The sequence below is a fragment of the Schistocerca nitens genome, chromosome 1, assembly GCF_023898315.1.
Source record: "Schistocerca nitens isolate TAMUIC-IGC-003100 chromosome 1, iqSchNite1.1, whole genome shotgun sequence".
In the NCBI taxonomy this organism is placed as follows: Eukaryota; Metazoa; Arthropoda; class Insecta; order Orthoptera; family Acrididae; genus Schistocerca; species Schistocerca nitens.
In genome coordinates, this window is record NC_064614.1 from 126,779,234 (window position 1) to 126,805,996 (window position 26,763).

Here is a 26,763-nt window from a genome sequence, read left to right on the forward strand (position 1 = left end):
TCCACCATTTGCTGCTACTCGTAGATGGCAATGGCACTGTTTTCATCAAAGTTTAGCCAATTTGCATGAAATATTTAGCCAATTTGCATGAAATATTCATAAATCGTGTACACAAATCTTTCTTGAAAATCAGTATATCTATTAGTGAAAACTGTATCAAAATCCTGTAGTTCCTGAGATATACCCGATCATACAGACAGAACAGCAGCAGGTAACTACAATTTATATATCTACTGAAGATAGATGGAAGAAGATAGACGTAATGACTGGAATGAAAGAAATTAGGCAAATACTGGCATATACCAAGGACAGCAGTGTCTCCAGAGCCACAGGATTTTTGGACCAAACAATTTTTAAAAAGAGATGGTATCAGTATACAACAAATGGAAGGGGAGAGCTGGAAAAGAATGGATCATACATGAAGGGGTGAGTTTGAGGGGGAAATGGAAGTATGGAGTTATTCAGTACACCACTGAAAATGTTAATCTTACCAGGGCACGTTGATGCCAGAACAGGGAGGCATTCAGAGGTACCATTCTCTGCCTTTTTATACCGATCAATAAATTCTTTTTGGCTTTCTATCAACACTATGTCCTCGGCTAATCTCATATCCACCACAAGGTCAGCCCCTTGTGATTTGAAGTAACCTGCAACAGACAACAGTAAACATATTTCCTTTGTACTCCAGATTCCACCCAAATATGCAAAATTCCATTATCTGGGGATTCATTCTGATACAGGTAACAAAAGTGTATTTATTTATTGTTTTATATTTAGGTGTGAACACAACTTAAGCTAATGCTTTAGTATACTCTAATGTTTGTGAATATTCTGAAACTAACACTGGTATACACGACTGAAATGGACTTTATACCACAGATTAGGGACATGACAATATACAACTGATTAGGTGTACATAACTGTAGACTGGTCTCCAAAAATTCAGTGTGCTCATTAGCAATATCTTTATCATTACCTCTACCACAAAGGCTCTGCTTGAAACTGGAAAGCCATTACACTGCTGATTCGAGGCATGATGCCACAGGATGGGCAATCTGCAACTGTTCAGTACTGAGGAAATTTGACTTTTTTATGTTGTGTCAGTCAGTTGCAACAGTAAACACAAAGGTTAATATCAGTTGGAGTACTTGTTGCTATATTGGAGCTTTTGGCACCACCTGTATGACTAGTTACACTTAATAAAAAGGTGTGTGGTTTGAGAATGGTTGCGTCACCCCAAAACCATTAACCACTGCACCAAAAATTGTGTATCAATGCAACTGAGATGGGTGGGGGTGGGGGGGGGGGTTATCCAATTTCTTCAAGTCAGTATGCCACTATATTGTTGCTAGAATGATACATCAGTGGCACTCACGGAATTCACATGTAATAAGTGAAAGTTCTGAACGACTGCTTTCTGAAGTTCAGTAAAAGATACAAAATCATTATCACTCCTTGTTTTTTTTTTAATTTATTTTAAGTTTATTAATATAGAACAGTTTTATACCGAATATCACCCTACTAATAAACAAAAATGAGGAAATACAACCACTCACAAAGAGCTGACTGTCAACTGCAGCACATAATTCACACATGTAATGGCACAGAGATGTTACAACAAACTGAGAAGCACCCTTTTGTTGTCTGTGTGGTTGTATGTGAGAGAGCGTGTATTTAAACTAAATAAACAGTGGGAGCTCAAACGCTAGTACTATCCGGTGCTGAAAGGGGAAAAGAGGCGCGGTGGGGTGGGGTGGGGTAGGGTGGGGGAGGGGGAGGAGAAAAAGGAAGATTAATGTTTAACACCACATTGATGTAGAGGTCATTAAAGACAGAGCACGTGTTCAGATTGGAGAAGGCAATCATCTGTGTCCCTTCCAAAGGGCTCACCCTGGCAATTGCCTTAAACGATTTAAGGAAATCATGAAAATCCTAAATGTAGATGGGCTGATAGGAATTTGAACCATTATTGTCCCTCTGGAACGAATCTTATTAGATCCCAACATTTGAAGTGCCAACTGGTGTCAGATAAATAAGCAACAGTTGGGGAAGGACAAGTAAAGTGGAAGAAGTCGTATCTACAACAGCATCCAGTTTGCTGCAGCAGAAAAATGATGATGATATATGAAGCTAATATCATTTCACTTACCAGTAAGTTTTCGAGCAGCATCTTCTGGGTCTATGTGGAAAGCTTCAGCCAAAGACAGAACTGGCTGAACTGAGAGGGAAATAACAATAAATTTGGCTTGACCTGATCCCTGGAAAAAAATTAAAAAGTATATTAACCGTTTTCAAGAAATTGACTCAGATGACATTAACTTCATGTTCAGTTGGTATGAAAAGGAAGGAAGGATAATTACAGATTGATTTCCCGTTGACATCAAGGTCATTAGAGATGGAGCACAAGATCAGATTGTTTCAAGGATGGGGAAGGAAATTGGAACCATTCCAGTGTTTGTCTGGAATTATTTGAGGAAATCATGGAAAACTTAAATCCGGGTGGTCATACAAGGATCTGTTCCATCATCAATAGATATGACATTTGATAATATATTTATAACTTCCAACGGCATATTTGGAAGAAATGCACAGCACAGTAGGCTGTTGTTATAGTCTTTATTGTTGATTTTAGGGTGCTCAATAGCAAAATTATCAGTGATCTTGCTGCATATGCATATATAAATTTCATAAAACGAATACAAAGTCATTTTTCACAATCAATTTTACTGTGCTATTCCACAGACACGTATTAACATTTTTAATGAGTGTGTGGAAGTGCCAATGTTTGTGAGAACAATGGGAGCTGCCCTCCACAATATTTCCTTATGTTGCTGGGTAGTCCGCAGGGTAGGGTGGAAGAATTCCTAGATAGTGAAAGAATGATTCAGATAAGTGAAGCGTAAAACTGTTTTCCAAAGATCACCCCTCAGTCAGACTAGGGGGCAGCCTACTCTCCCAGCCCCCATCATCATACACCCTGCATGTCCTGCTGTCACAGGCTTGAATCGTTTCGTAGCATTTCCTTTCATTCTAGAATAAAACAATGACCAAAGAATGAGGTTATGAATGTTGAAGTGTAATTGCATAAATATGATCCTATGAAATGGTATTTGGGAGTGTCAAATAAAAAAGTTTTCTCCATAAAAACTCTACCAAACAACAATATCACTACTATGTTGCCAACAATTATAAGGTACATACATCCACAAGCCACCTTAGCATGTGTGGTGGTGGGTGATTTTTGTTCTACAGTGGAACCTCAGTAATCTGACCTCTGATTGTCCGACTTCTCTCTTAGCCCGATCATTGCATCTCTGGTGCTTCATACATTACAATTTCGTGTATGATTTTTTTTGTGTGTGCACAATTTCTTATAATTTTGTTAGAGTTTTAACACGGAAACAGTATTTCAGACACTATTTCCAACTGAAAATTAAAGTTGGGCTTACTCTATCATGATGTTATGGGCCAATGTAAGTGTTCCTCTGATAATCTGATCTCCTCTACATCTTCTGCAATTCACACTTAAGTGCCTCGCAGAGGGTTCATCGAACCATTTTCATACTACTTCTCTACTATTCCACTCACAAACAGTGAGTGGAAAAAAGGAACACCTAAATCTTTCTGTTCGAGCTCTGATTTCTCTTATTTTATTATGATTATCATTTCTCATTTCTCCCTACGTAGGTGAGTGTCAATAAAATATTTTTGCATTAGGAAGAGAACGATGGTGATTGAAATCTCGTAAATAGATCCCACCGCAAAGAAAACCACCTTTGTTTCAATGACTGCCACCCCAACTCGCGTATCATATCAGTGACACTCTCACCCCTATTGCACGATAACACGAAATGAGCTGCCCTTCTTTGCACTTTTTCTTTTCCATCAATCCTACCTGGTAAGGATCCAATACCATGCAGCAATATTCCAGCAGAGGACGGACAAGTGTAATGTAGGCTGTCTCTTTAGTGGGTTTGTCGAATCTTCTAAGTGATTTGCCAACAAAGGGCAGTGTTTGTTTAGCCTTCCCCACAATATTATCTATGTGGTCTTTCCAATTTATGTTGCTTGTAATTGTAATTCCTAGGTATTTAGTCGAATTGCAGTCCTTAGATTTGTGCAATTTATCGTATACCCAAAATTTATCGTATTTCTTTTAGTACCTATGTGGATGACCTCGCACTTTTCTTTGTTTAGTGCCAATTGCCACTTTTCGCACCATACAGAAATTCTCTCTAGATCATTTTGTATTTGGAATTGATCATCTGATGATTTTACTAGACGGTAAATTACAGCATCACCTGCAAAAAATCTAAGGGGACTGCTCAGATTATTACCAAGATCATTTACATAAATCAGGAACAGCAGAGGGCCTATGACACTACCTTGCGGAACACCAGATATTGCTTCTGTTCTACTCGATGATTTACCATCTATCACTACGAACTGTGACCTCTCTGAGAGGAAATCAAGAATCCGGTCACACAATTCAGATGATACTCCATATACATGCAATATGATTAATAGTCACTTGTGAGGAATGGTCTCAAAAGCCTTCTGGAAACCTAGGAATATGGAAGCGATCTGAGATCCCTTGTCGACAGCACTCATTACTTCATGGCAATAAAGAGCAAGCTGTGTTGCACAAGAACAATATTTTCTGAATCCCTATTGGTTATGTATCAATGAGTCATTTTCTTCAAGGTGATTCATAATGTTCGAGTACAGTATATGCTATTACGACTTCTGCACCACTTGTTAGCTGCAGACACAGTGGCTGCGCCAAAGACTGAGACGGCGTGGAGTATTACAATTATTTATTGAGCTTTCTTTACAATTTCTCCCTTGTCGTTGCTGCCCAGCCCTGCGGGTCCCTCCGCCTGGCTGCTGCTGTGTAGATTCTCCGACAATGCGCGGAACGCCTGCCGCTGATCGCACTCTGGAGCCTCAAGTCACAAGTGCTCCGCTGAAGCCAGGATGCCCTGTGGTTGAGATGAACTCGTCGCCGCTCAGTGCCCCAGTACGGGCATGCCCACGGAGCTGCACCACGGTGAGGTGGTGCTGGGAAGACATGAGTCGCGATGTCCGCGAGGTCCCGCCATGGACGGACTACGCGCCGTGGGGCCTGCTGCACCGGTGGTTGGGACGCCGTCAGTCGTGATGTCTGCGAGGTCCCGTCATGGACGGACCAAGTGCCGGGGGGGCCGGGTTGCCATGAAGTCTGGGCGTCAGCCCCGGCAGCGCCTGTGACCAAGACTGCGCTGCGGCCGGTCCCCCGGGAAGTTCTCGCTGTAGTTAGTCAGCCATAGTGCCAACTGAACTCGGGCCGACCTCCAGAGCTGAAGTTGACATCGTGCGGCGAACGGATGACTCCTGCAAACTGGAACAGACTTCCGGAATCATCACCTACGAAGATTGAACATTCAGACACGGACCACATCCATCCTCAGATCCGAACTGCTTCCTAATGGTTTGTCTGTTGCTGACTGCACTCCACTGTTTATATCTGGCAGGAGGACATTTTTTTACCCTCGGTGGTAGCTTTTTGTTATTACTCCTGCAGTATATTGCAGCGTAACTTAGCACGCTGGCCTCACTTCCTCTTATTCGGCACTCTCCAGGCTTCGCTCGGTCTGTGTGCGTCCTTGTGTCACTCTGTTGGTAGACTGCTGCTGTCAACAAGGCTATCTGTGCCTGCCTACTTCGCAACGCCTCGGTCGATGGCGTGCCTCTGTTTTGCCATTCTTCACTGCGTGAAGCAACGCTTACTACATGTGGCCCCAACAATGCTATAAAATCCAACTGCAAATTGAGGTCAGTGATATGGGTCTGTAATTCAATGGGTTACTCTTCTTTTCTTGAATATTGGCGTGACCTGTGCTACTTTCCAGTCTTTAGGAACAGACCTTTCGTCAAGTGAGCAGTTGTATGTGATTGCAAAGAAAGGCACTATTGTGTCTGCATACTCTGAAAGGAACCTGACTGGTATACCATCTTGACTGGAAGACTTGCCTTTCTTAAGTGATCTGGGTTGTTTTGCAACACCTAAGATATCTACTTTTATGTCACTCATGCTAACAGCTGTTCTGGTTTCGAATTCTGGAATATTTACTTCGTCTTCTTTTGTGAAGGAATTATGGAGAACTGTATTTAGTAACTCCGCTTTAGTGGTACCATCATCAATAACATCTCCATCGCTATCGCACTGTGATGGTATTGACTGTTTTTTGCAACTTGTGTACTTTAATACATCTAGAATCTCTTTTGGTTTTTTACCATATTTTGAGACAATGTTTCATTGTGGAAACTATTAAAAGCATCTCCTTTGCTTTGTGACCACCCTCTCGGTCCTGTAGGGGATGGATTATTAAGGTTCTACTTTACTGTAATCTCCCCACTTTTTCTGTTATAGTTGTAAAAGCTGCAAAGCAAGAACAACTGCTGCTCTTTAATTTTACCCTCATGGTCGTTTTGTGAAATAACAGTGAGAAGAAGCAATATGTTGGTTGACACTACCAGTAAAGTATAATCATGTGACTAATAGTAAACTGCATCATAATGTTCTATGCTTCTCTTGTAGTATCTGCCCACTCGAGCTGAATGAATATATCTGTGAAACTTTTGTGCTAACTAAATAAATGATTTTTTTGTTTCCTCCAGATTAGATTAGATTTGATTTAGTTTTCATTCCACTAACCCAAAAAATGAGATGATTCTCGTGAGCGTGGAACATGTCAGAAAGTATAACATAAAACATTTGAATATAATACTTACTGTTGTGTCTAGACCATACAGCCTAGACACAATGCTGTAGCCGATAGGGCACGCAATGCTAACGCAGACGGGCGTGAAGTCTGGAACATGAGACTTATAAATGAATAAGAAGAAAAGTACGTAGATGCTTGTTACTTAACTTTTAATTAGTCCTTGGAATACATCTCTCTTGAATATTAGTAAGCTATAGGCACTGATACAAATGGCGCCTTGCTAGGTGGTCGCCAGTTAACTTAGCAGAGGGCTATTCTACTGTCTATCTCTCGGCAAATGAGAGCAAGGCTTAGCACGTCCAATCGCTAGCTATGTTGTCCGTACAACTGGGGACGAGGTCTCCTCAGTCTCTCGAGGCCTGCCTTGTGGTGGCGCTAGGTTTGCGATCCCACAGTGGCGACACGCGGGTCCGACATGTACTACAGGACCGCGGCCGATTTAAGTTACCACCTAGTAAGTGTGGTGTCTAGCGGTGACACCACACTTACTACCCTGATCATTTGTCACGAGATTGTCAAAATAGGTGAATACAATACAATAAACTGGAACAGCTGATATTTACAGAATTAACACGCTGTCAGAATGAAACATTGTTATGCACTATTAATAAATTTATAATACACAAAATACCTAATCTTGACTGTTGGGACCAAGTGCAGTCAAAACTGAAATCTAACAGACATTTTTACTTAAGCTGGCCTAAAGTCTCTGTTAAGATATTCATCTATAGAGTAGAAAGAATTGCCTATCAAAAAGTCTTTAAAACTCTGTTTAAACTGTGCTTTATCAGAAACCAAGTTTTTAATGGTTGCTGGCAATTTATTGAAAATGTGTATTCCTAAATATTGAACCCCTTTTTGGACCAGGGTACGTGATTTTAGGTCTTTATGTTGATTGTTCCTATTTCTAGTATTAATAATATGTATTGAGCTATTAGTTGGAAATAAAGATATATTACTTGCAACAAATTTCATTAAGGAATAAATATACTGAGAAGCAGTGGTTAGAATACAAAGAACCTTGAACAGGTTTCTACAGAATGTTCTTGAATTTACACCACAAATGATTCTTATTACACGCTTTTGCATGCTAAAAACTTTTGCTCAGTTAGATGATTTACCCCAGAATATGATCCCATATGACATAACAGAATGAAAGTAAGCAAAGTATGCAAGTTTTTTAAATATTTATATCTCCTGCATCCGACATCATTCTCACTGCAAATACAGACTTGTTTAGGCACTTAAGCTACAGTCACACCTGGTAAGGACCAATACTTGAATATGAGCTGAGTGATGATTCTGTATCCCAGGATAGACAACATGTCCTTTCAGTGAATTTCAGTTATTTGCCTTTCCTATGGTTAGTTTTACAAAGTTGTTCCATTTTGGATTGCACTATGTATATACCCACAAATATTTAATTATTGTGACTTTTTAGTGATTGTTTGGCAATCATATAATCAAATAAAAATAGGTCATGTCATCTATTTACGAGCAATGCATTAGAGTTGTTAATGTTGTGAGTCAGTTGACAGCCTTAACATATATTTATATGCCTTTTTTCTAGTCTTGAAAAGTGTTCTCTCTGGTAAGAATGTGGGATAATTTTTTTATACACCCTGTGTTAAGTCATGACCAAACAAAAGCCCTGTGAAGCTGCAGGAGTTCAGACCTGTCAACTTCCCAAGTTCATTTGCTATGACACTTAAAAATGTTAAGTTGTTTGTGGTGCATAATCTTCAACTCTTTGAGACGTAACACCCAAATAAATCTATTATTAAGAAGCAGATCCAAAACTCAAATTGCATAGTTAAAATTTAAAGTGTTATCACATATGAAGAGTTCAGATACATTAAAAAGGCAATATGCATAATTAAAATCTAAGCAGATGTTCTTTTCCAGATGTGAGGGAAAAAAGAAAATATATTTTCTCTGTCCACTGATACAGCAGTTGTGTATTATTGCATGTCCCCCCCCCCTCCCCCCCAGCCATTATCGGAAACACGCAGTGATGCTACAGTAAACAAGTACAGTGGTTACTAAAGAAAACACATCACGCTGTGAATGATTTAAAGACAGCTGTACATATACTATCAAGTGGTTTAGCATCTCCTCATGAAACAGCACAATGAAAACTCAGGATAAGCCAACCAAAGCACCCTCACTCCCAGGTGCATTAATATTGAGTTCAACTAATATATTGGGTAGTTCTCTTCATTCATTACAATATTGGTATTCTACTTGGGATTTTCCATTATCATGCTGGTGAGCAAACACCATATTTATGTAATAAAAGCATAAATCAATACTTTTCCTGAGTGTCAGATGTGCTTTGATGAATTTGAAAGTAGATATATGATATACTGAATGACTGCATCACTTATGAATTTCAATAATAATATTCCCTAAATTATCACAAGATTGGACATCGGTGCTTTCCATGGAAATTTTAGGGACATTGGTTTCTAGAGGCTAAAGGAACATACACAGCAAAGTTGAACTGTTAACATAAAGATTATCGGACTTCTATTTTATGAGAATGAGGGTTCCTTTGAAAGTCCCTAAGTATCTCTCAGTGCCAGATAAAACACACAATATTTTGCAGCATTTACAGCCATTCTATGAGATGGTTTGGTGCCAGCAAGCACATTTCTGAACCGTACATGATAGTCACAAGCAGAAAATAAAAGTACATACCGTGGGTAGGGGTTCACAAGATAACAACATTGGCTAAAAAATCAGATGGGGTGATAGTTGAGGATACAGCTCCAAGCAGAGGAGGGAGACTAGGACAAAAAGGGGAGGGGGATTGTCTGTGTACGACTAGTAAACAATGCAAGCCGTATATGTTTTGGTGAGTGATGGTATATGTTACATAGATTATGTCAGGCATGTTTTTGTTTTATGTTTCAGATGTATAGATGTCAGCAATATTTTTTGTCTGTAATATGTTTATACCCCATGTTCTTTAATATAGCAATACAGCTCTAATGAATATGGCAATCTGGTAAGAGGAATGATGTACCAAACCATGCTGTCAATTACACCTATTTATGTTCCTCCAGCCATGGTTGCAATGGCGGACTGAATTTAGTGTAGCCCAAAGTCTATATTAGGTTGCAAGGAGATACTCTGGCTCCGAGTTGTTGAAGACAGCAAAAGGGCCATTTTTGTAAAATGACGTTTATGGTTACAAGTTGCTCTGTGGTGTATCCTTAGGCTTAATTTAGTTTGGAAAGTGACAGTGAGCCATGAATGTGTAACAATTCTTTTTTTTATATACTTTGTACATCTATTCCATAACTATATGGTCAACTGTAGTTACATTTGATTCCTTGATCAAAACCACTATTTTCCCCACTGCAGTAAAATATTCAAGTTTTTAATATGATTGTGGGTGTTGATAGCAAGGCTATTCTTGGCCCAAATCACTCCCCCCCTCCCCATTTCCTGTTGAGGGTTTGTTTCTTGGATTTTTTTTTTTTTGTTAATGAGTTTGTGTTGTTAATGACATTACACTGGCCATTTATTAAAAATCACATTAATGATGTCGCCAACTTATCAGTGCAATACTGCACTGATACCAATCCTGTTTGTGTTACATGCAAGTAACAAGAAGTATTAGTTTCCCCGTTAAAAACCACTTGCTGCATATTGGTATGTGACAAATTCATTGTAACTTCACAAGTCTTTAATTCATCAAATGCATTCATAAAAAATTTTAAGACACATTGGGCTACCTGTGGGCACTATTTGACTCAATGACACTGTTTATTGGACATCTATCTGTGCTTGGTTTCAGAAATGGTGTACAGCCATTTAGTTAGTCTCATCATGTTCCATACATCATTTGTGTGATAAATGTTAAAGATGTGGAAGGAGCCTTTTACATTCAAATAACAAATTAATTTGTAAATATGATTACATGCTGACAATGCTGCAGAGTATAGATGTTGATGATCAATATTTTTGGTTGCAGCATAGTCCACCCCCCTTTTATGCTAAAGACAACGTTAATGTAGAGTAATGACTGTTATTTTTTTCTTCTGATATTGAAATTATGCACATTTATAAGTCAAGTTCCATAGGACTAAATTGAGGAGCAAATCTCCAAGATCATGGAATGTGTCCGTACATGAAATTACAACATAAAAGTAATGAAAGATAAAAATTAAATCCTTATGAACCCAAAAAAAGTCAAGCCATAAGTTTCAGTAAACTCAGTCAACAGTATAACATAACTGTCTCCTCCCGCACAGGCCACGAAGGCCCAAAGGTACAGACTGGCCGCTGTGTCATCCACAGCCCACAGGCGTCATTGGGTGCGGATATGGAAAGGCTTGCGGTCAACATGCTGTCTCCCGCCGTTAAGTCCATTTCCGAGGCTGGAGCCGCTACTTCTCAATCAAGTAGCTCCTCAGTTTGCCTCACTAGGGCTGAGTGCACCCCGCTTGCCAACAGCGCTCGGCAGACTGGATGGTCCAAGTGCTAGCCCAGCCCAACAGCGCTTAACTTCGGTGATCTAATGGGAACCAGTGTTACCACTGCAGCAAGGCTGTTGGCAATATAACATAAGAATCAGCCTAATTTTTCAAGGAACTCCTCAACAGAATAGCAGTGACCCATGAGGAAACTTCAGTTTCGATTTTAAAGTGCGTGGATTACTGCTAAGATATTTGAATTCTTGTGGTAGCTTATTGAAAATGGATGCAGCAGTATACTGCACATCTTACTGCACAAGAGTTAAGGAAGACTAATCCAAATGCAGGTTGGATTTCTGCCAAGTATTAACTTCGTGAAAGCTGTTTATTCTTGGGAATAATCAGATATTGTTAACAAGAAACGACAGTAAAGAATATATATATTGAGAGGCCAATGTCAAAATACCCAGACTAGTGAACACGGGTCAACAAGAGGTTTGTGAACTTACACCATGTACTGCCCGAACCGCCCATTTCTGAGCCAAAAATATCCTATTAGAATCGGAAGAGTTACTCCAAAATATAATTCCATATGACAGAAATGAATGAAAATAAGCAAAGTAGACTAATTTCCATGTCGATCGATCACTTAACTCAGATACCGTTCGAATAGTAAAAATGGCAGCATTAAGTCTTTGAACAGATCCTGAACATGGGCTTTCCACGACAGTTTACCATCTATCTGAACATCTAGAAATTTGAACTGTTTAGTTTCACTAATCATATGCCCTTTCTGTGAAATTAAAAAGTCAGGTTTTGTTGAATTTTGTCTTAGAAACTGTAAAAACTGAGCCTTGCTGTGATTTAGCATTAGTTTATTTTCTACAAGCCATGAACTTAGGTCATGAACTGCATTGTTTGAAACCGAGCCAATGTTACACACAACATCCTGTACAACCAAGTTAGTGTCATCAACAAACAGAAATATTTTAGAGTTGCCCGTAATACTAGAGGACATATCATTTATATAAATAAGGAACAGGAGTGGCCCCAACACTGATCCCTGGGGCAACCCCCCATTTGACCGTACCCCACTCAGACCCCCACATCACAGTCATTCTCAACAATGTGAATAATGACCATTTGCTATCTGTTGCTAAAATAAGAGGTGAACCAATTGTGAGCTACTCCCTATATTCCGTAATGGTCCATCATCTGGAGCAATATTTTGTGATCAACACAATCAAATACCCTAGTTAAATCAAAAAATATGCCTAGCTTTTGAAACCTTTTGTTTAAACCATCCACTACCTCACAGAGAAAACGGAATATAGCATTTTCACTTGTTAAATGTCTTCTAAAGCCAAACTGCACATTTGATAGCAAATTATGTGATATAAAAAATCAATTATACTTACATATACAGCCTTTTCAATAATTTTAGCAAACACTGATGGCATACAAACAGGTCTAAAATTGTTTACATTATTCCTTTCTCCCTTTTTATAAAGCGGCTTTACTACTGAGTACTTTAATTGTTCAGGAAACTGACCATTCCTAAAGGAAAAATCACAAATATGGCTAGATACAGGGCTAACATGTGCAGCACAGTACTTTAATATTCTGCTAGGCACTCCATCACACCCATGAGAGTCCTTAGGCTTCAGTGATTTAATTATTGACTCAATCTCCCCCTTGTCAATATCACAGAGGAGTATTTCAGACATCAGTCTTAGAAAGGCATTTTCCAAGAGAGTTGTATGACTCCCCACAGAAACTAAATTTTTATCTAATTCACCAGCAATGGTCAGAAAATGATTGTTAAATACTGTACATATATCTGATTTATCAGCAGCTGAAATATTTTTACTACAAACTGACTTCATATTGTCAACCTTGTGCTGCTGACCAGACACTTCCTAAACAACTGACCATATGGTTTTAATTTTATCCAGTGAATTACCTACTCTATTTGCACACCACATACTCTTTGCCTTCCTAATAAAATTTTTAAGCACCTTACAATAATGTTTGTAATGGGCAACTGTAGCTTGATTGTGACTACTTCTAACATTTCCATATAATTCCCGCTTTGTTCTACATTATATCCTTATCCCACTAGTCAGCCACCCAGCCTACCCTTTATTGCCATTACCCCATTTAGAATGTTCTAATGGAAAGCAACTCCCACAAAACACGAGAAATGTGTTAAGGAAAGCATTATATTTGCCAACTTTATTATCAGCACTATAAACTTCCTGCCACTCTTGTTCCTTGATGAGGTTTAAAAAATTCATTGCCACTGGATTAACTTTCCTACATAGTTTGTAATTATATGTGACATTTGTTTGAGTACAAAAGCCTTTTAATGTTAAAATTTGTGCATCATGGTCTGAAAGGCCATTCACTCGTTTAATAACAGAATGCCCATCTAGTAATGAATTTAATGAATAAAAATATTGTATATGGCTGTGCTACTGTTACCCTGCACCCTAATGGGAAAAAACACAGTCTGCATCAGATCATATGAATTTAGATCTATCAACATCCTTTTTCTTGCACAATCATACACAAATTAATACTGAAGTCACCACATATAACTAATTTCTGGTACTTCCTATAAAGTGAATCAATAACCCTCTCTGGCTTGAGTAGAAATACTCTGAAGTCAGAGTTAGGAGACCTATAAAACAACAAACATTACAAGTTTAGTTTATTAAATTCCCCTGCCCCTGCAAAATATTCACATATCTTTTCACTGCCGTGCTGTGCCACGTCTGTGTACTCAAATGGAATATTTTTTTTTTACGTACATGGCCACTCCGCAACCCCGCAAGGAACTCCTTGAAAAGCAGCCAGCTGATCAGTATCCTGGTAAAAGAATTGTCAAATTATTTAAGTGGTGCTCCGATATACCAATAATTTCAGAGTCAACATCTATAAGCAGTTTACTAACTTTATCTTTAACACCTCTTATATTTTGATGAATATGCTAATTCCTTCTCTATTTGGAAACATGAAGTCCTCTGAAGGTGAGCCCTTAATTAGAGGGACTTCCTTCAAGCAGTTATACCTATCAGCTGACTTCAATCTAAAAAAGGTGCAGCTCTAACACTAACTACTAAAGGAATTTTTCCATGACTGATCCCAGCACCCCCCACTACACTATCACCTATAATCTTTGCCCGCCTCCCCTTCCCATACCTGTTGATTTGCAGGCCATGCCTAGTGAAACCCTATCTATTGATAGACTCAACTGGCACCACTGTAATGTGACCCATGCCTTCTGCCATCAGTGCCTTCTCCAGCCCCATGTTAACGCACCTAACAGCTGCAATGAGATGATGCCGATCATGATGCTGAAACAGTTGCATGAAATGCACATTAGTGCCATCAGTTTGAGTAGCTATCTTTACACAGGTCACCACCCACATCTTACTCTCCGTCCTGATCAAGACTATTCCCTGCTCCATCCACTATCACTACCTGATCCTCCTCCGTAAAATCCCTACATAACTCCCATATGCTGTCAGTCACCTGAGCCAACCCTGCACTAAGCTTCTCGATGCTGGTGCCCTGGTACCCATTCCCCAACACTTCCTGCAATTTCTGGCCCACACCTCTACTGTGTAAACTACCTAGCAGCAGAACCTTCTTCGACAAACTTCATGAGGGAACAAATATACTGTGAGGCAGTAGTCAAACTGCCTAATAAATAAAACCACACCATAATAATGAAAACAATTATACAATATCCCCTCTTTATCAGCAACAAGTGTCATAATTATCCACAAAATGTATATCTTCAAGCCTTTTTTCTATTAGGTGTTTTAAGTTTCTAAACTGTCATGAGATAACCAGCCTATTCACGAGGAACATGTCTATAAAGACAACTTATTTTTTTCAATGCAATTCTTTTTTGCATAAACACAATAGTATCGCATATAATATATCTACTACTAAATTCTGTGTATACCACCATACCGCTGCCACTTGCTCCCGCTTCTCAGTGAATATGCGTTCCAGCTCTTCATGGCTCTGTTGAGATATTAGAACACTCTCTGCCGATGTAATACATCCACTGCATGCTAAGCAGTCTGCTAGGGTGATTTCCACTTTTTGCAGTCGTTGTTCTGCTCCACCCTGAAACATCAGGCTTAATTCACCAATGATTTCAAAATTATATTGGTTTTGATAACCCTGAAAAAGATACTGTAGGTCAATATTGTTGCTAAATATCATTCTGCCACATCAGACGATCTCTAATAGGCCTATACTAAATCCATCCAAAAAAGCTAACTGAACTATTGTTGGATATAGCTAATTGTGGATTCAGCGGAGTATTTTCAGAAAAATTAAAAACAGGATAGTAGTGCCGATATATTAGGATTACACAAATAACTGCAGTCCAATATCTTTAGTATCTGGCTTCTTGAAGTCATAGAGAAATGCAGTATTCTGATTCCTGCACTAACATGGTTCCCAAAAAGTGAAAACGACAAAAACAGCTATTTATAGCTAAATGTCATGATTAATATCTCAAGCTGCTGATAACATACAATGTACCTTTTCATGTTACAGCAGCAATCCAATGACTGGTGATGTAACATGAAAGAGTACACTGCCTAGCACAATCCATATACTGGTGTAATTTACATATGAAGTGGCAAAAATATAGCTTTGTTATCTGACATCAATGATTTTATATTCATCAAATACGCTGCTGTAAAAGTTTTTAGGAAACCGATGATGGTGTGTTAACCAAAATAGGTCATTAAATAAAGAATATTATCATCAGCTTGAGGTGATAACATGACATTTTTCAAATACTTGCGAGCTGTGTGACACCACTACATGAAATGCTATTTATAGCCCAACAGAATCTGTAGATGAATTATGCAGAAGAAACTTGGCATCAGTTATATTTTTAGATTTGTCTAAATGTTTTGACACAATCACCCATTCTTACAAGAAAAAGGAAAGCTACGGGACATGTGGACATGCAGTGCAATGCATAGAGTCATATTTTGCCAAAAGAAAACTGTATGCAACTGTGAAATTTAAAATTTCCCCAGCGTATTAAAGGTTCGAAGATATTTCGGGATTGCAGCCAGTCGTTGTAAATTTCATTCCACGATATTTCAATTGGGTACCTGCCAGTCATCTTCGATGGCTCACCCGAAGATTACTGGCAAGTTGTTGTTGTGGTCTTCAGTCCTGAGACTGGTTTGATGCAGCTCTCCATGCTACTCTATCCTGTGCAAGCTTCTTCATCTCCCAGTACCTACTGCAACCTACATCCTTCTAAGTCTGCTTAGTGCATTCATCTCTTGGTCTCCCTCTACGATTTTTACCCTCCACGCTGCCCTCCAATGCTAAATTTGTGATCCCTTGATGCCTCAAAACATGTCCTACCAACCGATCCCTTCTTCTAGTCATGTTGTGCCACAAACTTCTCTTCTCCCCAATCCTATTCAATACCTCCTCATTAGTTACGTGATCTACCCACCTTATCTTCAGCATTCTTCTGTAGCACCACATTTCGAAAGCTTCTATTCTCTTCTTGTCCAAACTGGTTATCGTCCATGTTTCACTTCCATACATGGCTACACTCCATACAAATACTTTCAGAAATGACTTCCTGACACTTAAATCTATACTCGATGTTAACAAATTTCTCTTCTTCAGAAACGCTTTCCTTGCCATTGCCAGTCTACATTTTATATCCTCTCTACTTCGACCATCATCAGTTATTTTGCTCCCCAAATAGCAAAACTCCTTCACTACTTTAAGTGTCTCATTTCCTAATCTAATCCCCTCAGCATCACCCGACTTAATTCGACTACATTCCATTATCCTCGTTTTGCTTTTTTTGATGTTCATCTTATATCCTCCTTTCAAGACACTGTCCATTCCGTTCAACTGCTCTTCCAAGTCCTTTGCTGTCTCTGACTGGCAAGTGTCCAGATGAAATATCGCGGAATGGAGTTGATGAGGACCGGCTGAAGTACTAAAATCTCTTCAAACAAGTATGTGATTGCATATCTGAAACCTACCCACGTCCACTATTACTCAGTCTTTTTATAATTAATAACAAAGTCATCAGAGATGGAACAAAAGATGCAGTAATGACATTTGTAAATGTCCGAAAAAAATTTGGAAGCGCTTGAGATTTTTTTTTTAAGGTAATACTAGAAAATGACTTAATTATAAATGTTAAATAATGTGGTATGTTTTACTTGCTGTCTACTAAACATTAATACATTAGAGTGCGCTGACTTATCCTGTGCTTTCTCTAGTGTGAAACGGGATAAAATGAAAACCTATCAATTCGTACCTGCTGGATCTGTGTATATGCTCCATCGTCTTGGATTTTAATTTTTGCGCCGGTACCAGTATTTGTCTTTTTTATCTCCACAGGCTTAATGCATTCCTGTAACGAATAAAATAAATTTATGAAGAAACCACAGGCAATCCGCCAACGTAAATTCAAGTTTTATTATTTTTTTATCATCGTGGCTGAGAACCTGGGACGGTGTGATATAGTCGTCTAGATTTGTTAATTGCAAAGCACCACTGAAACGTGATGTCATATTATATCACAGTAACAATTTCGTATTGGCACTAAAATCGTCCAAGATGGATACTTCAATAGCACTAGTTTCAAGTTTTAATTGTCGAATACGACAATGCTTCTTAAACTTGCTGACAACTCGCCTCCTCATGTAAACATTGCCAGAGATGTTTGATGTTCGAAGTATCACAACATTTCCGTCCAGAGATTAGTACTTTTGTTTTGATTTCGTACTTCTTTCACCCGCTGTAACACGTGAAAAAAATGTGGACAGGTGCAAACATTCAATGAAACTGTCAGTCAGTAACAGGGGCATTAAAAACCATACACAAAGCACGAGTGGATGTTTCTTTTTTCGCGTAATAACTAACTTACCATGTCAGACAGTGAAGACGAGCCGCAATTATCGGCACATGCATTAGCTGCACTGCAAGAATTCTACACGGAACAAGCTGTGAAGGAAGCAGAAGTACAAGATGTTCTGCGAACAAACAAAGTAGAAGAACTGAAACTCGATGAAAACTGGGTTAGTTTTCTTTAACACTTAATAACATTTATTTCAAGTTCCACACTTATTTTTAAAAAGTCCTATCATGTTGTACCTCCCCCATGAACCATGGACCTTGCCGTTGGTGGGGAGGCTTGCGTGCCTCAGCGATACGGATAGCCGTACCGTAGGTGCAACCACAACGGAGGGGTATCTGTTGAGAGGCCAGACAAACATGTGGTTCCTGAAGAGGGGCAGCAGCCTTTTCAGTAGTTGCAGGGGCAACAGTCTGGATGATTGACTGATCTGGCCTTGTAACAATAACCAAAACGGCCTTGCTGTGCTGGTACTGCGAATGCCTGAAAGCAAGTGGAAATTACAGCCATAATTTTTCCCGAGGGCATGCAGCTTTACTGTATGATTAAATGATGATGACGTCCTCTTGGGTAAAATATTCCGGAGGTAAAATAGTCCCCCATTCGGATCTCCGGGCGGGGACTACTCAAGAGGATGTCGTTATCACGAGAAAGAAAACTGGCATTCTACGGATCGGAGCGTGGAATGTCAGATCCCTTAATCGGGCAGGTAGGTTAGAAAATTTAAAAAGGGAAATGGATAGGTTGAAGTTAGATATAGTGGGAATTAGTGAAGTTCGGTGGCAGGAGGAACAAGACTCACCTGTGGTAGAGTGGGAGGTAGTCTCAAGGTGTGGCAGGGGGCGAAAGACATTCCGGAGGGCTGAACGGAAGGCCTCTCCAGTTTGTCTGACGAACCGGTTTCAGGTTCTGTCTCAGGCTGATACTGATCTTCGGCCTGACATGGCTGCTTGTCCTGTTCCAGAGGTTGCCCCTCAGTCTGCAAGATCCGGGCGGTCGCAGAGGGTGGGCTTACTGGTAGTTGGGAGCTCCAACGTCAGGCGCGTAATGGGGCCCCTTAGAGAAATGGCAACAAGAGAGGGGAAGAAAACCAATGTGCACTCCGTGTGCATACCGGGGGAAGTCATTCCAGATGTGGAAAGGGTCCTTCCGGATGCCATGAAGGGTACAGGGTGCACCCATCTGCAGGTGGTCGCTCATGTCGGCACCAATGATGTGTGTCGCTATGGATCGGAGGAAATCCTCTCTGGCTTCCGACGGCTATCTGATTTGGTGAAGACTGCCAGTCTCACTAGCGGGATGAAAGCAGAGCTCACCATCTGCAGCATCGTCGACAGGACTGACTGCGGACCTTTGGTACAGAGCCGAGTGGAGGGTCTGAATCAGAGGCTGAGACGGTTCTGCGACAGTGTGGGCTGCAGACTCCTCGACTTGCGCCATAGGGTGGTGGGGTTTCGGGTTCCGCTGGATAGGTCAGGAGTCCACTACACGCAGCAAGCGGCTACACGGGTAGCAGGGGTTGTGTGGCGTGGACTGGGCGGTTTTTTAGGTTAGATGGCCTCGGGCAAGTACAGAAAGGGCAACAGCCTCAAAGGATGCGGAGCAAAGTCAGGACATGCGGGGCCCAAGCAGCAATCGGTATTGTAATTGTAAACTGTCGAAGCTGCGTTGGTAAAGTACCGGAACTTCAAGCGCTGATAGAAAGCACCGAAGCTGAAATCGTTATAGGTACAGAGAGCTGGCTTAAGCCAGAGATAAATTCTGCCGAAATTTTTACAGAGGTACAGACGGTGTTTAGGAAGGATAGATTGCATGCAACCGGTGGTGGAGTGTTTCTCGCCGTTAGTAGTAGTTTATCCTGTAGTGAAGTAGAAGTGGATAGTTCCTGTGAATTATTATGGGTGGAGGTTACACTCAACAACCGAGCTGGGTTAATAATTGGCTCCTTTTACCGACCTCCCGACTCAGCAGCGTTAGTGGCAGAACAACTGAGAGAAAATTTGGAATACATTTCGCATAAATTTCCTCAGCATGTTATAGTCTTAGGTGGAGATTTCAATTTACCAGATATAGACTGGGACACTCAGATGTTTAGGACGGGTGGTAGGGACAGAGCATCGAGTGACATTATACTGAGTGCACTATCCGAAAATTACCTCGAGCAATTAAACAGAGAACCGACTCGTGGAGATAACATCTTGGACCTACTGATAACAAACAGACCCGAACTTCTCGACTCTGTAAGTGCAGAACAGGGAATCAGTGATCATAAGGCCGTTGTAGCATCCCTGAATATGGAAGTTAATAGGAATATAAAAAAAGGGAGGAAGGTTTATCTGTTTAGCAAGAGTAATAGAAGGCAGATTTCAGACCACCTAACAGATCAAAACGAAAATTTCTGTTCCGACACTGATAATGTTGAGTGTTTATGGAAAAAGTTCAAGGCAATCGTAAAATGCGTTTTAGACAGGTACGTGCCGAGTAAAACTGTGAGGGACGGGAAAAACCCACCGTGGTACAACAACAAAGTTGGAAACTACTGCGAAAGCAAAGAGAGCTTCACTCCAAGTTTAAACGCAGCCAAAACCTCTCAGACAAACAGAAGCTAAGCGATGTCAAAGTTAGCGTAAGGAGGGCTATGCGAGAAGCGTTCAGTGAATTCGAAAGTAAAATTCTATGTACAGACTTGACAGAAAATCCTAGGAAGTTCTGGTCTTACGTTAAATCAGTAAGTGGCTCGAAACAGCATATCCAGACACTCCGGGATGATGATGGCATTGAATCAGAGGATGACACGCGTAAAGCTGAAATACTAAACACCTTTTTCCAAAGCTGTTTCACAGAGGAAGACCGCACTGCAGTTCCTTCTCTAAATCCTCGCACAAACGAAAAAATGGCTGACATCGAAATAAGTGTCCAAGGAATAGAAAAGCAACTGGAATCACTCAACAGAGGAAAGTCCACTGGACCTGACGGGATACCAATTCGATTCTACACAGAGTACGCGAAAGAACTTGCCCCCCTTCTAACAGCCGTGTACCGCAAGTCTCTAGAGGAACGGAGGGTTCCAAATGATTGGAAAAGAGCACAGGTAGTCCCAGTCTTCAAGAAGGGTCGTCGAGCAGATGCGCGAAACTATAGACCTATACCTCTGACGTCGATCTGTTGTAGAATTTTAGAACATGTTTTTTGCTCGAGTATCATGTCGTTTTTGGAAACCCAGAATCTAATATGTAGGAATCAACATGGATTCCGGAAACAGCGATCGTGTGGGACCCAACTCGCGTTATTTGTTCATGAGACCCAGAAAATATTAGATACAGGCTCCCAGGTAGATGCTATTTTTCTTGACTTCCGGAAGGCGTTCGATACAGTTCCGCACTGTCGCCTGATAAACAAAGTAAGAGCCTACGGAATATCAGACCAGCTGTGTGGCTGGATTGAAGATTTTTTAGCAAACAGAACACAGCATGTTGTTATCAATGGAGAGACGTCTACAGACGTTAAGGTAACCTCTGGCGTGCCACAGGGAAGTGTTATGGGACCATTGCTTTTCACAATATATATAAATGACCTAGTAGATAGTGTCGGAAGTTCCATGCGGCTTTTCGCGGATGATGCTGTAGTATACAGAGAAGTTGCAGCATTAGAAAATTGTAGCGAAATGCAGGAAGATCTGCAGCGGATAGGCACTTGGTGCAGGGAGTGGCAACTGTCCCTTAACGTAGACAAATGTAATGTATTGCGAGTACATAGAAAGAAGGATCCTTTATTGTATGATTATATGATAGCGGAACAAACACTAGTAGCAGTTACTTCTGTAAAATATCTGGGAGTATGCGTGCAGAACGATTTGAAGTGGAATGATCATATAAAATTAATTGTTGGTAAGGCGGGTACCAGGTTGAGATTCATTGGGAGAGTGCTTAGAAAATGTAGTCCAGCAACAAAGGAGGTGGCTTACAAAACACTCGTTCAACCTATACTTGAGTATTGCTCATCAGTGTGGGATCCGTACCAGATCGGGTTGACGGAGGAGATAGAGAAGATCCAAAGAAGAGCGGCGCGTTTCGTCACAGGGTTATTTGGTAACCGTGATAGCGTTACGGAGATGTTTAATAAACTCAAGTGGCAGACTCTGCAAGAGAGGCGCTCTGCATCGTGGTGTAGCTTGCTCGCCAGGTTTCGAGATGGTGCGTTTCTGGATGAGGTAGCGAGTATATTGCTTCCCCCTACTTATACCTCCCGAGGAGATCACGAATGTAAAATTAGAGAGATTAGAGCGCGCACGGAGGCTTTCAGACAGTCGTTCTTCCCGCGAACCGTACGCGACTGGAACAGGAAAGGGAGGTAATGACAGTGGCACATAAAGTGCCCTCCGCCACACACCGTTGGGTGGCTTGCGGAGTATGAATGTAGATGTAGATGTAGATGTAGACTTCTGGCCAGGTGACTACAGGGTTATAAACACAAAATCAAATAGGGGTAATGCAGGAGTAAGTTTAATAATGAATAGGAAAATAGGAATGCGGGTAAGCTACTACAAACAGCATAGTGAACGCATTATTGTGGCCAAGATAGATACGAAGCCCACACCTACTACAATAGTACAAGTTTATATGCCAACTAGCTCTGCAGATGATGAAGAAATTGAAGAAATGTATGATGAAATAAAAGAAATTATTCAGATAGTGAAGGGAGATGAAAATTTAATAGTCATGGGTGACTGGAATTCGAGAGTAGGAAAAGGGAGAGAAGGAAACATAGTAGGTGAATATGGATTGGGGCTAAGAAATGAAAGAGGAAGCCGCCTGGTAGAATTTTGCACAGAGCACAACATCATCATAGCTAACACTTGGTTTAAGAATCATGAAAGAAGGTTGTATACATGGAAGAACCCTGGAGATACTAAAAGGTATCAGATAGATTATATAATGGTAAGACAGAGATTTAGGAACCAGGTTTTAAATTGTAAGACATTTCCAGGGGCAGATGTGGACTCTGACCACAATCTATTGGTTATGACCTGTAGATTAAAACTGAAGAAACTGAAAAAAGGTGGAAAATTAAGGAGATGGGACCTGAACCAGAGGTTGTAGAGAGTTTGAGGGAGAGCATAAGGGAACAATTGACAGGAATGGGGGAAAGAAATACAGTAGAAGAAGAATGGGTAGCTTTGAGGGATGAAGTAGTGAAGGCAGCAGAGGATCAAGTAGGTAAAAAGACGAGGGCTAGTAGAAATCCTTGGATAACAGAAGAAATATTGAATTTAATTGATGAAAGGAGAAAATATAACAATGCAGTAAATGAAGCAGGCAAAAAGGAATACAAACGTCTCAAAAATGAGATCGACAGGAAGTGCAAAATGGCTAAGCAGGGATGGCTAGAGGACAAATGTAAGGATGTAGAGACTTATCTCACTAGGGGTAAGATAGATACTGCCTACAGGAAAATTAAAGAGACCTTTGGAGAAAAGAGAACGACTTGTATGAATATCAAGAGCTCAGATGGAAACCCAGTTCTAAGCAAAGAAGGGAAAGCAGTAGGGTGGAAGGAGTATATAGAGGGTCTATACAAGGGCGATGTACTTGAGGACAATATTATGGAAATGGAAGAGGATGTAGATGAAGATGAAATGGGAGATACGATACTGCGTGAAGAGTTTGACAGAGCACTGAAAGACCTGAGTCGAAACAAGGCCCCCGGAGTAGACAACATTCCATTGGAACTACTGACGGCCTTGGGAGAGCCAGTCCTGACAAAGCTCTAGCATCTGGTGAGCAAGGTGTATGAAACAGGCGAAATACCCTCAGACTTCAAGAAGAATATAATAATCGCAATCCCAAAGAAAGCAGGTGTTGACAGATATGAAAATTACCGAACTATCAGTTTAATAAGTCACAGCTGCAAAATACTAACACAAATTCTTTACAGACGAATGGAAAAACTAGTAGAAGCCAACCTCGGGGAAGATCAGTTTGGATTCCGTAGAAACACTGGAATACGTGAGGCAATACTGACCTTACGACTTATCTTAGAAGAAAGATTAAGGAAAGGCAAACCTACGTTTCTAGCATTTGTAGACTTAGAGAAAGCTTTTGACAATGTTGACTGGAATACTCTCTTTCAAATTCTAAAGGTGGCAGGGGTAAAATACAGGGAACGAAAGGCTATTAAAATTTGTACACAAACCAGATGGCAGTTATAAGAGTCGAAGGACACGAAAGGGAAGCAGTGGTTGGGAAGGGAGTAAGACAGGGTTGTAGCCTCTCCCCGATGTTCAATCTGTATATTGAGCAAGCAGTAATGGAAACAAAAGAAAAATTCGGAGTAGGCATTAAAATCTATGGAGAAGAAATAAAAACTTTGAGGTTAGCCGATGACATTGTAATGCTGTCAGAGACAGCAAAGGACTTGGAAGAGCAGTTGAATGGAATGGAGAGTGTCTTGAAAGGAGGATATAAGATGAACACCAACAAAAGCAAAACGAGGATAATGGAATGTAGTCGAATTAAGTCGGGTGATGCTGAGGGAATTAGATTAGGAAATGAGACACTTAAAGTAGTAAAGGAGTTTTCTATTTGGGGAGCAAAATAACTGATAATGGTCGAAGTAGAGAGGATATAAAATGTAGACTGGCAATGGCAAGGAAATCATTTCTGAAGAAGAGAACTTTGTTAACATCGAGTATAGATTTAAGTGTCAGGAAGTCATTTCTGAAAGTATTTGTATGGAGTGTAGCCATGTATGGAAGTGAAACATGGACGATAAATAGTTTGGACAAGAAGAGAATAGAAGCTTTCGAAATGTGGTGCTACAGAAGAATGCTGAAGATAAGGTGGGTAGATCACGTAACTAATGAGGAGATATTGAGTAGGATTGGGGAGAAGAGAAGTTTGTGGCACAACATGACTAGAAGAAGGGATCGGTTGGTAGGACGTGTTTTGAGGCATCAAGGGATCACAAATTTAGCATTAGAGGGCAGCGTGGAGGGTAAAAATCGTAGAGGGAGACCAAGAGATGAATACACTAAGCAGATTCAGAGGGATGTAGGTTGCAGTAGGTACTAGGAGATGAAGAAGCTTGCACAGGATAGAGTAGCATGGAGAGCTGCATCAAACCAGTCTCAGGACTGAAGACCACAACAACAACAACATCACGTTGTAGGCCTCAGTTACCATGTGAAGACGACAAAGGCATCAAATTCAGTTGTAATGCCTAGCCGTGATGGCACAGTAGGTTCAATCCCCAGATCTGTCCTGTCAAACCTGAAAATCTCGTTTTATACACACCTTTCTTCGTGTTTACATTTTTCTCCGTCTTGGTATTCATATTACACATATTTACAGTATGTCTGTTTTTCAGTTGCTTGATCACTTTCATATATAAGGTGTCCCAGGATGAATGGTCAGTATAGAGGAATATGATCGGGATGATCATTCGATGCATGACAGTGTAAGAAACATAGGATCCATCGACTGAGCAGAATGTAGGGAGACAGGCGTATGCATGTGAGTGAGTGAGTGAGTGAGTGAGCGAGCGAGCGAGCAAATGTGTATGTTTTTGTGTGCATTTTTTTCCTATATGCTTGTAAAAGGAAGTGCATCCCGAAAGCTAGCCAAGCTCTGTATCTCTTGTTCGTGTGCCTATCAACGATACTGTGCTTCTGCCTTTCAGTGAGGTGTCTCTCCGTTATTCCTAAATAATTTGTATTTTAAATGTACTGTGTTGTAGTATGTGGTGGTGTGCTCTATTCATGGGATGTTTATGTTTGTAAGTGTTGTTAGTGATATTGGATTCTGTGTGTGCTGTTTGTAATAGTAATATTGGAAGAATTTGTGGTTCTTTTAGCCAGTTGTTTTGGTGTTGGCAGTTATGGAAAATAGATTCATTTATGGATTTGGAATTATTAGTGTGATGTGTTGTTTATGTTTGGAGATTTAATTCTATGTTTTGTTAGTTATGGAAGTGACTATAAAGTTCACGAGTAGGTGCCTGTATGTCACAGTGGCAGACAGCATATTGAGGATGATTAAATTCCTAAAGTTGTTCAGTTTAATTGCCGAGTATCTGAAGTGCTATGATAGTGGAGAAGGTATGAGAGTGGCCATAGCGGCTGTATCTCAGACCTGGCACCAGTGTATGTGGAATTTATATGCAACAACGTTGGCGTTTTATGCGGAGAGTTTCCTGGTTTGAAAAGTGTAGGCTTACCATTCGAGAGACTGTGTTGACAGCACATAGATTTGTGTGTCAGCTGACATTTGTTGGTAAATATGTTTTTATAGTTTTATTTTTTTTATTGTAGTGTGTATGGTATTTGTGTTTATGTGTACAATTATATGTTTCTTGTGGATCAAAATTGGTGTTATGCAGTTTTGTAGGAATTTTGTGATTGTGTTGTTGGTTGGTTGTAATTATGTTGTATTGTGAGTAATAAGTATGGAGTTTGTTTTACCTCTGTTGGTGAGGTTAAGTTTTCGATGTTAGTTATATGACTGAGTTTTCGTTTTATGATACTGTGAATAGGTCAACCGAAATTGATATCACCCTTGTTAATTTTTGCAATTATTTGCTGTGTGTATCAGTCTCACCTTTGTCACAGACAGGCATAGTAAAAGAGAGTGCTAAACAT

The 26,763-nt window shown here is 40.3% G+C and overlaps 2 protein-coding genes across 3 annotated transcripts in view; one reads left to right on the top strand and one right to left on the bottom strand.

Annotated features, from left to right (window-relative positions):
- Positions 1 to 17,929, bottom strand: part of LOC126242772 (probable cytosolic Fe-S cluster assembly factor CPIJ010948) — a 79,296-nt gene extending 61,367 nt beyond the window's left edge. The window contains exons 1-5 of one of the 2 annotated variants that reach the window (XM_049948115.1): positions 17,719 to 17,929; positions 17,529 to 17,624; positions 15,176 to 15,334; positions 2,150 to 2,258; positions 492 to 647 (exon numbers count right to left, since the gene is read on the bottom strand). In XM_049948115.1, coding sequence (XP_049804072.1) covers positions 492 to 647; positions 2,150 to 2,258; positions 15,176 to 15,334; positions 17,529 to 17,624; positions 17,719 to 17,784 — 586 coding nt within the window. In that variant the 5' untranslated portion in view covers positions 17,785 to 17,929. Of the gene's footprint in view, positions 1 to 491; positions 648 to 2,149; positions 2,259 to 15,175; positions 15,335 to 16,160; positions 16,383 to 17,528; positions 17,625 to 17,718 lie in introns of those variants that run through there. The other variant, XM_049948116.1, reaches the window with a different exon arrangement.
- Positions 17,930 to 17,984: 55 nt separating this feature from the next.
- Positions 17,985 to 26,763, top strand: part of LOC126242841 (EEF1A lysine methyltransferase 1) — a 31,122-nt gene continuing 22,343 nt past the window's right edge. The window contains exon 1 of the mRNA XM_049948120.1: positions 17,985 to 18,291. Within this exon, the coding sequence (XP_049804077.1) occupies positions 18,142 to 18,291 (150 nt within the window). The 5' untranslated portion in view covers positions 17,985 to 18,141. The remainder of the gene's footprint in view (positions 18,292 to 26,763) is intronic.